This window comes from Hirundo rustica, chromosome 11, assembly GCF_015227805.2.
Source record: "Hirundo rustica isolate bHirRus1 chromosome 11, bHirRus1.pri.v3, whole genome shotgun sequence".
In the NCBI taxonomy this organism is placed as follows: Eukaryota; Metazoa; Chordata; class Aves; order Passeriformes; family Hirundinidae; genus Hirundo; species Hirundo rustica.
Window position 1 is genome coordinate 12,145,171 of NC_053460.1, and position 17,847 is coordinate 12,163,017.

Below are 17,847 nucleotides of genomic sequence, written 5' to 3' on the forward strand. Positions count from 1 at the left end.
ACCCTTCAGAACCAAAATGCTGAAAAAGCCAAAACATGTACCCTTTTCAGGGCAGTCTTACCTGCTGGGGTGAGGGGGAAGCGTTCTTGAGTCACTGTCAGCATGAGGCGAGGGGACAGAGCTGGTTCCGCTTCCCACCTCAGCTGAGGTGGATTTGTGGCAGAAGAACAAGCCCTGGACATGAAGCATGAAGGGATATAGATTATTTCAGGATACTGAGACCTGGCACTTTCCCCATGGCCTGCCATGGCAGACAGTGACCAAGATTGTGCAAGAAATAAAAAAAGTACTCCAGAACTGAGGTTTTGGTGATCCATTCACACTAAAATGCAGGGAAAAAATATCTACTGAAGATGCCCAGCTAGCCAATGAGGCCAAAACTGGGAGAAGACTGAGGAGTGAGGCGTGAGCTCCCACTCCTGGTTGCCTCTGTGTTCAGCATCAGGTCAAGCCTCAGCACCCCTCTTCACAGCACAGGAAGGAGGACAAAGCCGGCTTTGTAGCCTGAGTCTGCCCAGGGAATGCCCCTACGCACTACTTCTAATAAATGGAGGTCTTCAAAATCCCTTGGCTGGTGTCACTTCTTGCAGAGGGTGTCACAGCCTTGGCCTTTTGGCTGGGACATTCCTTTCTCCCAGCTGGAATGCAGCCGGCATCCCCAGGCCTGGCTGTAACCTCCCAGCTCAGACAGCAACTCATTTTTCTGAGCAGTTGAGAAGTCACACACCCATCTACTCCCGAGGTTTAACCATATCAGTATCCTCCACCTCCTGCCCCTCACCCCCCCATTCATTTTTGTCTCTTGTAATAATTTTTTTCTCACATTCTAGAAATCCCTGCTTCGCTACCTTGACAGAGATGTTAATGTCAGGTGCAGCACATCATGCCACACTCATGAGTTTTACATTCCTAAGACATGCCAGACTTTGATACAATTACAGCTCGGCTGCATATCTTAATTTATGTTACAGTGTTGCTGCAGTGATATCAGAGACAAATGTTTAATTCACAGAAATTCGGTTTCAAGCTACAGTCCCCGAATGCAAACAGCAGACTTCAATATTTTTTCATCAATTTCTTAGTTCATAAAAATCAATTTTTGTAGAGTTTTTACACTGTACATAAAAGACTGTGGCATCAATTAGCCTTAATTCTTTTTTTTTTTTTTTTTTTTTTTTTTTTCTTTTTTGGAAACCTCTTTGTAAGAAAATCTCATATTTCAGCAATTTGCATTATCCACACAATCTGCTTTGAAGTTCTAAGTTATGGTAAGAAAAGGATCCACTTATCTGCACATAAAAAATGTTCAAAGCTTATAAATTCCCTGAAACAGATGTACATTATCATTGGATTTGCCTTTCTCTCTTTGCTGTTGCATGGCTAATAGAGTTTCATGTGCCCCCTCACATCCTCCCCATTTAGCATCTTTTCTCTACAGAAGCATGCACCCTACTGTGCCAATCCACACTTCAAAGATTTCTGTCTATCTATTAGAAACAAAGCACAAAGTGAGAACATATGGCCCCTTTTAAATTTCCCACATTTAAGTCAATATCGTTTCTTTTCTCCTTTGGCAAAGAAACATAATAAGGTTTATCTTCTCCCTTCCTAAATCTGCTGGCTCTCTCAAACTGCTTGTGCCAATTCAGCAGTTACTTTGCAGTATCAGACTTGGCAGCACATATGACAACAAAATCTCTAATTTTTTAAATTGCTTTTATTTCTTCAGATCAAGAAGATGCATTTAAATGATGAAAAAGGACAAAATGTAACTGCACACTTTCAGATAAGTGGATTTTAAACCCATGAAAGGGCACAACAGAAAGTCAACAGCAAAAAAAAAAAAAATTGTCTTGTTCAAGTCTTTTTCACGGTGACATCTTTCAGAGCTGACTAAAGGCATGGAAGAGTATTCTGGAATCTAAAGCCTTGCTGCACCTGCTTGTCACACGTGCCAGAGCCTCCACGGCTCCCAGCGCTGGGGCTGAGGGGGCGGTGGGACGCGGAGGCACTGACACCGCCGTGGGGACGAGGCGCTGGTCCTCGTCCCGGTGACTTTGGCGGCTCTGCTCTCTCTGTTGGTGCCGCAGAGGCAGCGAGCACACCTCCTGTGTGCCAGGAGGGTGTCCTGGGCCGTCCCTTTGGAGTGCCCTGCACGTCCTCAGGGAGATTGGGAAGAGGGCACGCAGGATGCTCACGGTGAGATCTGCTGTTCAGAGGATTTCCTTTGCAGCTGTGGGCTACAGAAGCAATATCCAAAGGAACACAGGCTCCAAGTAAAACAAACTTCGTTAACTATTGTTAGAAAGATCAGCAGACACATAATATCCTGTGAGTGCCGGATTCCTGATTCAATTATAGCAAAAGGGATTGCAGTGATGATGTTTTCAGCGGAGAAAGGCATCAAAGTCCTGCCCTGCTCCTGAAAACACAGACTTGCTCCTTTAATTCATAGCTACCAGCTAAAATGACTTGTGTTTCAGGCTCATAAGATATCAAGATTGTAAACTTTGAATTATTTCGGCATCCACTTCTTAGACCAGGAAAGTTCTAATAAAAACCCGTCCCTAATCAGTGCAAGCTCTGAGTCTCCCAAGGCCCTGATTCCATGAGAGTATGAATTGAATACTTCTGTTGATCCAGTAAAGCTGCACAAAATGTCCAGTGAAATCTATGGGAGTCACATGCTCAGAGCCATTGAGGGTTGTGGTCCTAGCAGATGGCACATTCAAACAGCAAGTTGTGATTACGGACATCAAAAGTAAAAAACATTCCCTGAAAAGGCTGTAAAGAGACCGGAGGAATGTGAGGCCCACAGAGCTGCCTTATTGCTTCCCTTCATATTTTTGCACTTACTGGAAACTCCGAGTCTCTTTAATTGAGCTTTTCCTCCCCTCCACTCCTCGCAGGGTGAGAGGGTTAATTGCTTTGGACTGAAACATTACAGTTTTTGTACTCCTGCTTCCTTCTGGCACATTGAGTATGCAGAGATGCAGCGGGCACAGAGCACAGAGGAGCCCCAGCTGGGAGCAGGGACGAGAACAGCTCCAGACCTCCCAGCCGTGGGTATCTATGAGCACCGTATCTATGGCTTTGAAAATCAGCACGGGCCAAGTGAGACCTTAATGCTAATTGCCATAGCATTTCACTGTTTATCTTAGTCGAACTAGCATTACCAGTCATAGTTGTTAACAACCTCAAGTGGCACTTTATTCATCTATCAACAGCCTTACCCTGTGAACAAGCAAGCAAAGAACTATAAACACCCACTCCAAAGTCACTCTGTAGGTTTAAGCTGAAGCCCAGAGAAAAAAAGGCTATTCACAGATCATCAGAGAGCAGACAAAATACAACCTCAAACCAGTGTTTTAATCTACAAAGTTTTATTTGTCTTTTTGAACTTGTAAACCATAAAAAGAGCTTATCAAATATGTGAAATTAGTACAAGAAAAAAATGATGACTCATAATAAACTGCTTTGTAAGGTCCAAATTTCAAGACATGCATGGGGCTCTTCTGCTTCCATTTATGAAGCCGAAAACAAATTTGGCCCAGTTTGTTAGATGTTTTATTAGAAAATCCACAAAGCCTCAGCATGCTATACTTGGTGAATAGAACAGAATGGGCAGGATTAAATGCAAGAATAAGCTCTCAGCAGCAGAAGGATCTGAACCCCGTATCTTCATCCTCAAAACACCACACCGAAGGAGTACATACATCCCTTAGCTGGTAGTAATTAGAGGCAGCTTTGTCTCTGTGGGCCAGGCACTCCAAGGAAGACACAAACCCCAGCTCACAGACATGTCCTAGAACCCAGAAAGCACAATGCACATCATTACCGCTATGCCTGCTATTGCTAATGTTTGCCCATCGCCAAATTTATGAAGCCCCTTAACATTATGTCTTCAACATTCCTAAAAAAACTTCTGGAACTTTTGACTCTCAGACCCCAGAACACCAGCCTCATGAGACAACCACCGGGCCCAGTCTGTCATTCCTTGTGGTATAAAGATTATCCTTTGTGTCAGGAGATTTCACAGGCATAGTTAGTGCTTAGTGTTTAGAAAAATCAGGACAGATACTGAAATTTTGGGTAACATTGACCAACTTCTTTGTGTTTGTAGACAGAAAGAACTGATATCATTATTCAAAATGTGCTCTAAAGAATATTCAAAACATCTGTAGAAACACCTCTCCTTCCTAAAACATTTCCCTCACTTTGGACAGAGACTCAGGAAAATGCGGCTCCTTCCTTATTCTGCCATAGCCCCATATCTGCAACTTTCCTGCCTTGTGCCTCCCCCTGCACGCTGGAGAATCACCTCTTAAAGAAAGTCTTTCAAGTTTTCCCAGTGAAAAGCATTCTACAAACTACAGTTGCTGTTTTACGGGCAAAAAAATGCACCATAAGAGATTCATAAAAGTAGTGTGAATAAAAACTTCTCCATAGAAGACATTTTCCTGCCTCTGGTGTGTCTCCCCCTGCCCCTCTGTTGGACAGTTCTGTGCTATCCCTACACTTCTCAAATCTTTCCATCTTTCCCTTGCCTTTCTTCACAGCTCTAACCATCACAGTAATCTGCCTGAATAGTCCTCAAATCCTGCTAGCTTAAAACAAAGAAATTAGAAGACTTCATCCGTGTGACTCCTATCATTTTAGGTCATTTAGGATTGAATAATCTAGAAATATCTAGAAATATATAAAAATATAAAAGTAAATTAAAGCATAATTGAAAACCTCATTATTTAATAACTATAATCCAAGCTTCAAATAAGATGCATTTCAATGTATATTGAATAATATCAATATAATTTGTTTTTCTCTATCTATTCCTTTTAGATCATTTTAAGCACATTTTAAATACGCCCAGGATAACAAAAAAAAAAAAAAAAAAAAAAAAAAAAAAAAAAAAAAAAAAAAAAAAAAAAAAAAAAAGCCAGACCCTTCCAAATCAAATCAGCTCAACATCTGTTCAAATAGGCAAACAAAATACATTATTATGTCATAAATAGAGGCTGGTTTTGTTGTTAAGTGTGTTAGGAAAGAAATCTTCTTCCAGAAGCTATTTAGAAAACACATTAAGTTCAATTTTTAGTTCATGGATTTTCAAACATGTTTCTGCTGGTAGATTTAAAAAAAAAAAATCAAAAAAAAAAAATCTGACAATAAATAGGATGCTGAATAAGACTTGCTTCCCAGCAAAGCCATGAATAAGTCATGTTTGAAAATGTATTTTCAGATCTTGATGAATTGCATCAAGGTAATTAAAGGTGAGACTTGATTAGCTGACATGTTTCCAAACATGAACATTCTTGCCCGTACTCCAGGCAAAAATTATGGTGAATGTTTTTGCAAATTTCCTAGGATGATGAATTTTTCTCAAGTATAATCTAGGCCCAAAGGGGCCCAACTTTCCTGTTAATTGAAATACAAATGAAATCTGTCATTCAGTAATTGAGGTACACGATGACATACGGAGAACAGTATGCATTCATCAGAGCTGCGTGTTTGTGTGGCAACTTGTGGATCACGGAGCACACACAGTGCTCGTCCCTTTAGAAAAAAATCACCTCTGTCAGAATCCATTTTGTTCCACTCACTAACTTCTGCCAGAGGACACACTCACACACGGAACACACACACCTCTAGCGTCCTCCTCCAGCTAAACATTGCTGCTCTATGCTCACGATGACTGGAGCAGAGAGGCCGTAACAGAGGTCATACCTTTGCCCATCTATCTGGGGCTGGTCTGCCAATGTGCCAGGAGAATCTGTCACTCATCATCCAAGGGCAGGACTGGGTCTCCATCTCTAACAATGTCTAAATGACATGAGGCTGTTTCAAAGACATTTGGAAGTGCCTTGAAGTCCTCCAATGACATTGGTGTAGAAAAAATTTGCTGCTGATTTTAATTAATTGACCAGCTTGATCTCTTATGGCAAAACTTCCATTTGCTATTAGCAAACCCATCAGCAGTAAGATGCAGAGAAAATAAATACCGAAGCTACTGGCTGCACTTTATGTAGACTTCAAACCCACCTTCCTGGAATGAAATTAGAGGCACCCTGTAGCCAGTGGGAACCTGGCAGTCTTGCCAGAGATTTCACTGGGACAGGGATTTTAGTTCACAGCCTTAGTTTAGGTTAGTTTGTATTGTGGTCATGAAGTTGTGAGAAGAGCTTAGCAAGCCTTTTCAAAACACTGTCCTCCCCAGAACTGCAGCTGGTAGAGATGAGCAAAATTTTTCCATTGAATTTTTTCAGCAAATAGTGCAAACTTCAGGATTGACTTCATTTTGCTGAACTGTCTTGTGTAAAAACAGAAGAAGGAAGTGAAAAGTCTGGAGTTTCCATCTGAAATTACTTAATGCCACTCCATTTTACTTTTCCATATTAATGATATACTCAACTGATATTTTTTCTTTGGAAATAAATATTTTGTTTAACCAGAAACTAAACTCGGCCAAATTTTGATTCAGCTATGGTTTTGAACAACTTAAAACAATGTTTTTTGGGGTTTTTTTTAAGTAAAAGTTTTCAGAATGAATAGCAAGATGAAATATCAGTTACTCAACACAGGTCCAACAGCAGGGGACAAGAAATTTAAATTTGAAACTTGATATTTTAAATATTAGACCAAAGCATACCCAGTCCCTACGTAATTTCCTGATCCTGTTCCCAAAAATGTTAATGCAAGCTCTTTCATCAGTGGGATCTGCAAACACTGACAGCAATTGCAATAGGCCTCTGAAATCCACAACAAGAAGAAAGAAATATACTTTCTGAACTAGTAAAACTTTAATTAACAGGGGGTTCTCTTGGCACAGTTTTTGCTGTTAAATAAATAAAGCATTTAGTCAAAACCATCTATATTTACTATACAAAATACTGAAAAGCAAACATATTTAAAAGATACGGAAATTTAAGGTTCTGTGGAAAAAACTGTGCTACATGTTATTCACACTTATAATGCACATAACACAACTGCAACACAGTATTTAGATACTGTATATTCATACATGGCTGGTGTAGAGTTTTCATAAGGGGATGCCATGTTATTAAAATGAATTTTTGTTTCACAGACTCTGAGCAAGGCAGAATTTCTCTTTTGAATGTCCAAATGCAATAAACCAAAACAAATCAGTGCCAGGCTGTAACAAATGGTCAGTCGTGTTCCATGTCAGCGTTCACTTGGCACAGCCAGTACTGCACACTTCTCAGTCAGATGGGATTTTGGTAGTGGTGCTGTTTTCTTTTCCAGCAAAATATCTTTGGATGAAGGAGCAGTTTTACCCTTTTGCTGCCCTTTCTTAGAAAACCCCACAATTCTGAAAGCACTCAAGTTTTCCAGAATGTTTTCTGGTTTTCAGCGACAGTCTGCATTAAAAAAATAAAAAAATTTAAAAAATACTAAGAATAATTTCTACCTCTCGGTCTTTCTGATATATGCTCTACTGAAAAGAGAACAGCTTTAATTACTTCTTCAAAAGAAATAGCATGGCATCCCTTCTTAGATGGAATGTACACTGTGTGTTTGCATGCGGTATAATGTAAGTCACTTCAATACATCAGACTTTTTTAACACTATAATATAAATAAGCTTATTCCTTCTACTAGACATATAAATGCCTTTTTTTTTTTTTTTTGCAGTCCATAATTATATATACATTGAAAAAAGAATGATACACAAGCAGCAAAAGAGGCTTAGACTAGAACAACTCAGTGGTAACTAACCAAATTCGTGGCCTTTTCATATTTTCAACACAGAAAATTCTGCATATAAATATTTTTGGACTTTAGGAATTTTAAAATAAACAGAACGGTATAGTTGTCACACAGATCAAACACATTTTAAAAACATTTTGTTAGATTTTACAGAACACGCTGTTGACAGCTTAAAAAAAGTAAAATAAAATAAACCAGATTTTTTAAAGGGGACAAAAAGTCTAAACATCTGCTGATCCAGGGAGACAAGAGACGGACCTAATTACCATGAAGCAGTGATTATATTCCAATTCCACAAGAAGGCAAGGCTTCCCACTGTTCTTTACAAGGTGATGTCTCTGTGTTCTTAGAAAGGAAAACATCCCTCTAAAGCTGGTCAGCAGTAAGGTAATACCCCATTTTGGCCTGATCAAAACTCTAGCCAGAAAACAAAAAATACCCTAATCATAAAGGGCTTATAACAACATTGGATAGTTACATTTTACAATATATACTATCGACAAAATACCACAACATTAAAAATAATTAAAACCAAAAGCAAATACATTTATAGAACAATTATGTCTTTATGTAGGAGTTCTCTGCTTTAATGTTCCAAAAGAAATGTAGGTGTTTCCAGTCGCTTTCTACCTGCAAAATGGTGATCTGTACAAAACCCAGCTGAATCTATTTTAAATCTGGGCTCCACAGAAAGCAAAACTCAATGTACTGACCCCTTTTTTTTTTTTTTTTTTTTTTTTTTTTCCCACTCTTCCAATTTTTTTTGACCTTCAAATTTCTCAGCAGCCATTAAGGTCTTGTGAGTGTGGTCTGATTCTCCTTCATGGAATGGAAGCCCTTTGATATGGAAAAAGTAGAAGAAACCAGAAAGATTGTGAATGATGTTTTTTATACATGTCTCTAAAATGGGAGAAGCACAAATTGATAGGTGCTTGGGAAATTCAAATTGGAGGCACCAAGAAAATGTCATGGCATATGTTTCTAAAAAGTCGCTGTTGTGGAAAAAAACAAATATAATGTTAATATTCAAACCACAGATTTCTAAAACACAACAAAATGTACCTGAGAGTGTGCATATTTATATATATATTTATATATTTATATTTTATATATATTTGCCAACATTTAAAGTGAGAAAGTATATTTTCCTCAATTCTTTCTCAAAACAAAGAACTGTGGATTTAAACAAAACAAACCCCCCCCCCCCCCCCCCAATCAACCCCTATCCTTCTCAAACCCCCATGAACGATACTTATGGCCCAAGCACTAAAGGCTAGTGATGCTTTGCAAAACCCCATTTCACATCCTCCTCTTTTCAAACGGTACCCCAAACAGAGTGGAGAATAAGTGAGAGAAAAACCAAAAATAAAAGAAGTATATTTAAATATTACCCAGTATATAACAGACTGTACTTGTGTCACTGAAGAATCTCCAAGAAAATAAAGTGTAAGTCATACAAATGTAGCCCTGTTGACAAGTTTAGCTAATATTTCCTTGTAATGAAGATGATTTGAAAGGATGTGAACACAAACAGGCTACATGAACACAGTATATTAAAATTCCCCCCTGTAGCACATTACAATCAATAAAAAGAAAATAAAATCTAAATAATACTAGAGGTAGCAGCTGTTTGTATTTTCCATTATCTGAGTATCTCTGGAGTCCAACCCTTCCAACATTGCTCCCCTGATGAAAGGCTTGTGTGCGATCAGCCGACGTACAGCAGAGTGGAAAGCTAGATGTCTGCAAGAGTGTTTGAAGTATCTTTCCAAGCACAATGGAAGTAGTACTTGTACAGAAGTGCGTTGACGACCTGTATTAAATCACAGCTCAAAAAGCTATGGCTGTTTGCTGTTTTACAAGCCACTAAAAGAAAAAAAAAAAAAAAAAAAAAAAATCCACAAGGTGTTTGAGTAAGCTATGCGGTTCCACAACATATAAATAGGGTGAGTTTCAAGAGTTCCACATAACCTCTAAAATATACGCTAGCTGAATATTAATGGAGTAAGGATAATATTAATCATAGTAATTAATATTAATGCCTTAGTTCTGGTATCACAAGAACGCATTTCCTTCATTTGGGATGATTCTTGGAGGATGCTGGTGGGATCTCTTCTATGTCTGGTAGAAGTGGTGGTAGTGGTGGTGGTGCTCGTGATGGTGGTGGTGCTCATGTCTTTGTATCATTTGTCCCACTTGGCCTTCATATAAAATGACTGTGGGCAGGTCTCTCACGTGTTCCTTTTCCACAACTGTCCCCGGAGACTGGAAGGTTTTGCACATTTGGTGATTCTCCTTTGCCCTCTGCTTATGTTTCTTGTGGATCTGTTGGGACTGCAAGGGAAGATACGGGAGGTTCTGGCCCACCCGTGCGCTCGGGGAAGCCACGGGCAAAGGCACCCCTTGAAAAGGTTTATTCCTAACTGCCCTTCCAGGGTGCACAGGGGCTACATTTTTGCCCTGGGCTTTGGGAGACCTCACAAAGTGCTTGTTCGAGTCCTGGTTCCGGAGCCTCTGTTGGATTTCTGCAATCTTGGCATACGAGCTTTCGGCCAGATTGATGTGGTTTGGATCCACCACTTGAGATTTCCTATGGTGAGCGTGGAAGGTCTCAGGCTCGTGAGAACGGGATCTAGTTTGATTCACAATTCTGCCTGGTGGGTCATGTTTTTGAGCTGCTGGAGGAGATCCTAGGAAATAACAAGCTGAGTTAGTCATCTAGTATTTCAAAGTTTTAATTAGTAGCATGCAGTTGGCAGGGATAGCATTATCGGCAGAACAAATTTTTCCTAAGGAAGTGAATGCAATTATAGCTGTCTAGTTTAATTACATTTAATAATTCTGGCCAGTAAATAATACACAAATATGAATACCTATCTAGAGAAGACTGAACATATGTGTGTGTGTGTATGTGTATAAAAATCCTTATGTTACCAACACTTGGTCATCAAATTAACTGTGAGGGGAATAGTAAAACCCTGGCAGAGGGCAGGGAAAGGAAGGAAATCAAATCTCTTTGAGTTGGGGACTAGAGCCAAAATTCCAGGTATGAACACACATTCTCCTATTTTTGGGTCAGTAGGGAGTACAAAATATGTGCTGGTCTCATCTTGGGAACAAGCTCCAACATCCAAAAGTCAATCCCTGCCTCGCCTGTAGACTAAACTTAATAATTTAGATGTAAAGATTGTTCTCCTAGGCTCAGCTCCAAGTTTAGCTACACAAACAAGTACATCAAAGCAGCCTTGCAGCACATTAGCCACTCTGTTGTGATGCCACCTTCACCAGTAATTATCTTGCAGTATTCACAGTCCTATTCCTGAGTCACTACAGATAAATCACACAGCTTCACCATTCACTGTCCCTGCTATGGAACATGCAACTGAAGAAAGAAAAGATTATGAGGTTACAACATAAATTACCTGGCCCAAACTTTGATGTGTAGTTTTCTATTCCTGCAAGATCCAAATAGTGGTTTCTCCTTTCAATGTTCTCATCAACGCAGTGACGATAGCACCCACTTTGCTCTGGATTGTTCTCACTCTGGTGGTATCTGTCAGCAGGAAGCAAAAATTACAATTCAGCGAACTTCTTTAAAGTTCTTATCACCATCTGCAAACCAACGACTAATGGGCCCTTTGAAGTGACAGGAGCTGCTCACAAAGAAACAACAAACGCTTGAAATTCTGGATGACCAGATATGACGATAGGCCTAAAGTGACTGTTCCTTCCCCTCATATAAATCAACCCTGATGTTGCAAAGCAAAGGAGGTTTTCAAATTGCGTCACACACGCAAAAGCAAATAAAATCACTCCTGGCATTTATTACTTTCTCTCTTAGGGCAAAATCATTCAATTGATTCTCCAATTTGGACACGCCAAAGAGAATCTGCTGTTTGATTCATGACCGTTCCCACTGCTGTGAGGAAGTGCTGGGGTAATCCAGGTAAATGTTCATGTGTTCCTGCTTCAGAAGGACAGGCAACAGCACAGGTGTAGTAACTAGAGAGAGCCTGGGAAGACAAGGTGTTGGTAGGACACTCAGAGGTAACTGCTGCTTTCCAAAATATGGTTAATAAGGTCAGATCAGACACTGGCTTTAGAATCTCAGCTCCTTTTTCTGCTCAGCTTTGCAATTTTATTTATAGCAGAACTATTTCCTGAGAATGAATATCTGAAATACCATTCATTTATGAGGCAGAAAAAATATCAGGCAGAAGTTTACAGTATTGTAGCCCATTATGCCAAGCAATTTATTTCAGCAATTTAAATGAGAAGTCTGCAAATATGAATGATATTTTCAATATAACAAACAGGATAAGCAGAAAACTCTTGATTAAGTTGCTGCTTGTCATTCAGACTGCTCAGTCCCCAAGAGCATGAGATTGGCTCTGCTATTTCCCCGTGCATGTGCACTGATGTCAACCTAACAGCAGAATTTGGCCTTGTATCCTACAGCAGTTCTAAATATGAGCTCTGTACTGTATGGTGCCCAGTAGTCTGCTTTTAGTCTATTAACACATTTCCAAGTTTCCAGAGGCTGCTGATCCCCCTGAGCTCTGGCACAAATGGCTTTCCTGGTCTAGCTTGTACTGTTCAGGGACATTACAGAACTGAGGCCCCTCGTGTCTCGGTCAGACACAGGTCTTCAGTTTCTTTGATAAAAGTCACAAGACTTAACCTACCTGGAAGATCAATTTTGCTCTACTTTGAATGGAGGAGAGTCTGCCTGGAAGGCAGGTAAGTTTTAAAGATTCTGAGTCAGCTTTGAACTCCAGAAATGACATGGAGCACCCTCAAAAAAACCACAAAAAAACAAACAAACAAACAAACAAACAAAAAAACAACACCACAAACAAACCAACAAACAACAACAACAACAAAGGAATGTCCAGATATTTTCTATTTTTTGGATACCTAGCCAGTACCAGCTCAGTACCTTTCCTATCTCAGACACAACTTTACAGGTTGTTACACTTTAGCATGTCAACATAAAAGATCTCTGGGGCTAGAAGTTGCCTAGCTGCAGCTGCCAGGCATGAATCACCTACAGAAACCATTGGGATTTGCTCACATGTGCTGAAGACAATGCACAGTTAACCCAGAAAAAAAATCTTTGAGTTTGATCCAACGCAATTAAGCAACACTGTATATAGCACTGTCTGTTGGAAATGAAGTTAACAGGGAACCTGTTATTTTGTTACTGTAATAAATTCAGTCTCTCATCAAGACAGAGAATAAAAAAGTACTGCCGCAGCCCTACATCCTAATAACTTTCTTACATGCAAGATGACGTTCAACAATATTCATGCAAATGTACAGAGTGAAGCAATTATACACTGATGAGAGATGTGTTCCACTGTCAAAGGGAACTCCAAGTACTTCTGAGAACTGAAGTGTCTGGCATCCAGGCCCACAACGCTGTCCTGCAAACACATGGGAAGACTTGGGCAGGCACCAGCCATGCATCAAGAACTGAGTAAAAACACAGTGTTGTGACTGGGTTTGGGCTTGGTTTGGTCCTGGTTTTAATAAAAAATGGCAGCTGCTGAAGTGTTTGTGAAGTGTATGAAAGTCCTTTCTAAAATTCCCACGCTGGTGTGTCATCCTCATGGCACGGAGCACACAGAAATATAGCAGGAAAGGGGAATAGAGCACTGACAGAGCACAGGGCTGAAAATGCAGGGACATCCCCTAAAAGCCTCACTCACTGAGAACACAGTTGAAGTCAGCCAAGGAGAACCAGGCTATCTAGCCATGAATCTAGCTACTTATCTTGATACTCATATTATCCCTATAGGTGAAAACTCCTGCCTGCAGCTTACAGCAAGTGAAAAATCCCATCCATCTAACTCCCAGCCTTCAGGATAAAAAATAATTCTATCCATTTTATCTTGAATATTAATCATATCTTGCCTAGAATTCCTAAGTGACTGAACATGTGAAACCTGTGCACTTCTCACAAGTTCTCATTGCTGATTTCAAAGGGGAAGCAACTGCATTAATACTGTGAGATTCTGATCTGAGCCTCAGCAGCTTTCCTGAGGGTTGGCAACTTGGCCCAGAGTGCACAAACACCCCTGAAACACACACAGTGTGAACAGCACACTCTTCACCTACATTTAGTGGGATGCAACAAAATTTGGCAGATGCTGACCCTTGTCTGATGCTGATCTACTCAGCTCAAGACACAGATTTGTTCTGTTGATGAAGCCTCTCACCAAAGGAATGAGAAGGACAAACATTTTGTCCCAATGTTTGATGCTTCCATGACTGTGGATTGGAATTGCCTGCTGCTCATAAAAACACTACATTTCCAGAGCCAGGAGTTTAAGGTGGATAAGAGGGGGGCTTCAAACTGAAAGGGGATTTTTGCACTAGATTATCAAACAAAACCAGTCTATCGAATTCACACAGGGCAAAACTTTGCTGATGGGCAGAGGGAATCTGCACACCACATCCAGGCCAGGAAGTAAAACCACAGAGTATTCTTCAGTTCATAGAAGATTTTGTGCAGAGTTGCTGACACATAATAGTAATTTTATTCTTTTTCTAATCTGACATTTGATTGTACTGGGATTTGCTGACTGGGATAACTCACTAGTATTTTTTCTCCATCCAAAAAAGGGAGGTACTGTTCTCTTGTCAGTTTTAATAAGACTGAATGCTCCTTCTCCTGATAAACTTGTTATGTATCCAGACAAATATCCCTAAATCTAAGGAAAGCCAAAAGTTTGGGGTTTTTTTTTCCTTTTTTAAATTTGCAGCTGAAGAAACAAACACAACTAATGAGTCAATGTCATTACTGTAAGATTTCAGCAAACACTTCCCTCTGCCTTATGAGCAGTTTCTGTTACAAAACATAAAATCCTAAAATATATCAAATATATACCAAGATGACCTGTTAGCAGTCTGGTTGGGTTATGAGCTGGTAATCAAGTTAGCCCGTGCAAAGCTTGGCACTATTTGAGTTGATGAGTGAAAAAGATGGGCTGGAAGGAGCACAGAGAAAGGCAGAAGATGACCACGAAGGAGAGAAAAAGGTTTTAGGACACTTTTAGTCAAAAAAAGCTGTGCTATTAACCTCACTTATTTGCAGATGGCATCAAAAAAGACAATTCAGAGAGCTCACAGAAGAAAAAAAATTTCAGGATTTTTTCTTTTTTGTTTGTTTTGTTTTAATATAAGTAGCCAGCTATGGGATCTGCTCTTAAGTCCACAATGAAAACTCCTCTAATTCTTCTATTTTGAAATAATTTTTAAAAATAAAAAAAAAAAAAAAGCAAGCAAGAAATCAATGGTTGAGGTTTCTTCAAGAGGTACCCAGTGCCTGTCAGGAGCCAGGGTTCATTCCCCTTACCTGAGAGAAGCCCTCTGCTTCTTCTCGGAGCTTCTTGCTTCTTCATTAGCTTTGCTTTCAGCTCTGTGCCTGGCACTCTGCAAATCTGCCAAGAGAAAGTGCATTATTGTCACATTGCTGTCCTTGCTGATCAGCACAACTAACATTCTACGTTGCAAATACGTCTGTTCATGTCAGTGGATCGGGGTGTGAGGCATCATTTCATGTAACCTTCTCAGTCCTGCTTTTGCCTACATGACAGATTTATTCAGACGCAACCTCGACTGCAGGGTGTCAGTCAGGGTTAGGTTTACCCTGCTCTCCACGTGGCAGCCCAGGTGGAGCCACATTCACACTGACAGGCTCAGTGCTGGCAATTCAGAGCTCTACTAATGCATCACATAGCTCCTCAGCAGGGAGCACTTGCTTGTGTCTGCTCTTGAGGGAGTGACTGTTTTATTAAAATCGATAGGTCACTACTTTTAGATCTGATGCCTACGTTTTCTACTGAAATATTGTTTTAAATGCTTCAGTTTTAAATACTTCAATTGTTTTAAGTACTTCGATTTAGTACTACTCTACCTACTGAAGTAATTATGCTGGTACAATTATTATTACAGTGAAGAGAAGCCATCATGGTACACACAAGCCATCACGGTACACACATTTTTATAATGGTAGATTCTGCCAGCCCAGAAAATGTGCAATTTTTATGCAGAGATTCTTTAAGTTTACTTATGCCTAATTGTTTACTTTTACCCAACAGCACTGGTAGCTATGCGCTGGCAAGAAGCATTTTATACCCCTACACCTGCTTCCACGCAAACCCAGCGCTGCAATATCATCAGAGATAAAGTGGTGCAAGTGAAGAAGGCTTAGATCTGCCCCTGAGTGCACAAAGACAATTACACCAGTATGGTTTACTGCTGCTTCCAAAAGAAGCAACCCACAGGAACCCTCATCTGCTAATGAGACACTGAAAGGAAGGCAGGTAATTTCAAAGTCAAGACTGTAAAGCAGGTTCATGGGGTTTAAAATACCCACATAATTGTTTGCCTTTAAGTATATATGTATTTGTATTAACAAAATACAGAGATGGATTTTCAGGGGACCCTGGAAGTTTTTTCGTATTTTTTCCAATGGCTGATTGCACATCCTTACCAGTGTGATTTAACAAGATACTCTTTTTCTTCTGGCTGCCATCTGGTGCCACAGTAAGTTTCACTCGCAGAGTTTTGCTGGAACTAGGAGAATGGTTTACTGATGCATCAACTACCTCATAGATGGTATGAAGCAAGCTGGTAATGTCCTGGAGTTGGATTGAAACAAACAAAAAGAACACAGTATTATGAAAATGGCATGAAATCTACAGCTTTGATGCTTACAATTGTTTTGGATTTGGCACTATTAAATGCTGAAGTACGCTCAGAAGTCACTGAATTTAGAAGACTTCAACTTGCACGGAGCATTACATCTTCACCAAATGGGTTTATGAACTGGGGCAAAGCAGATCAAAACAGTAACAACAGCACAGGATGTGCAGGTTTCCCAAGCTCTGAATCAGCAAAATGGTGTCCTGTCTTTTCTTCTCTTTGATTTACATAGAACCCAGGAATAATCATTCATACTCCACTAAAAATTGAGTTCACGTGGCCAAAATAAATACACAAGCTGAAGAAAATCTTGAACATTATATTCTTCCTATTTATTTGGTTTTGTGTTGTTGTTTTTGTTTGTTTGTTTGTTTGTTGGGGTTTTTTTTCCCTTGGCATAGTTAAATGGTCAATTGTCTAATCAGTAAGAAAAGTGGCAGAACTGTAAACCTCAGGTTTGGAAATAAATTATGTCTGTCTGAATATCATGATACCATCTGTGTTTTGGGGTCTAGCTTATTTTGCAAAATCCAACCAGTTTAAACACACATTTTGAACTGCAAATATTATCCAGTCAGGCTTATTACTGAACCTTCTTCACAGATCTCTTTGAAGCAATGGGATGTGAACAGAGGCTTACATGTCTGGCTGTATTGGAAAGAACACCAGCCAATTTTAACAAGCCAATGGTTTCAAACAAGAGAAACACTGTTTAGTAGCTGGTGATGCTCAAAGGCCTCAGGTTGATTTAATCCAGCCAGGCTCGAACAGGATACTACATGAAATTGCCAGGATGAAAAGGGGATCTCTTGGCTCACTGCTTTTCCTCAAAGGGACTTTACCAAACTGGTCTTGGGCACCAACCTAAGGCCAAAGCATTCTGATAAAGCATTCTGATCATGGCAGGCTATAGAGAGCCCACTGAATGCATATCTGAGAACTTCTCCATGCTGGTCTTCCTTTTCCTTGATCTATCCTACTGCCTAAGCTCTTTCCAGATGCCTGCAAGCACAAAGGAAATACCTAAATCATCTTTTGTTGAGTGTAACTGGACCTGAGGATTAAGAGCCAGGTCTACAAAAATTCAAAACCTCTCTAAAATTTCTTTTGCTCAGGAGTCACACTTGTAACACGGGCAGCTCAATGTTTAGCATGCCCTAACGGAGTCCCCCACCACACAGTCCTCATTATGGAACCAGCTTTCAAGATGACACAGAAATACTAATTTCTACTCACACAGAATTTAGGGAAATACTGACCTTATGGCCAGGACCAATGATATTACAGTAGATGATTTTCCAGCTCAATAGGAAGAATGAACAGCTAAATCCTTGGGGGTCCTGACTTTGTCTTAACATGTAACCTCTCTAACTCTGCACTCAGGGGAATATCTCCAGACTTGTAAGTTCAA

General features: G+C 40.0%; 1 protein-coding gene across 1 annotated transcript in view; it reads right to left on the reverse strand.

Moving 5' to 3' along the window:
• Positions 1-8,970: 8,970 nt before the first annotated feature.
• Positions 8,971-17,847, reverse strand: part of NKD1 (NKD inhibitor of WNT signaling pathway 1) — a 106,698-nt gene continuing 97,821 nt past the window's right edge. The window contains exons 7-10 of the mRNA XM_040075758.1: positions 16,225-16,372; positions 15,085-15,169; positions 11,147-11,277; positions 8,971-10,414 (exon numbers count right to left, since the gene is read on the reverse strand). Of these exons, the coding sequence (XP_039931692.1) occupies positions 9,840-10,414; positions 11,147-11,277; positions 15,085-15,169; positions 16,225-16,372 (939 nt within the window). The 3' untranslated portion in view covers positions 8,971-9,839. The remainder of the gene's footprint in view (positions 10,415-11,146; positions 11,278-15,084; positions 15,170-16,224; positions 16,373-17,847) is intronic.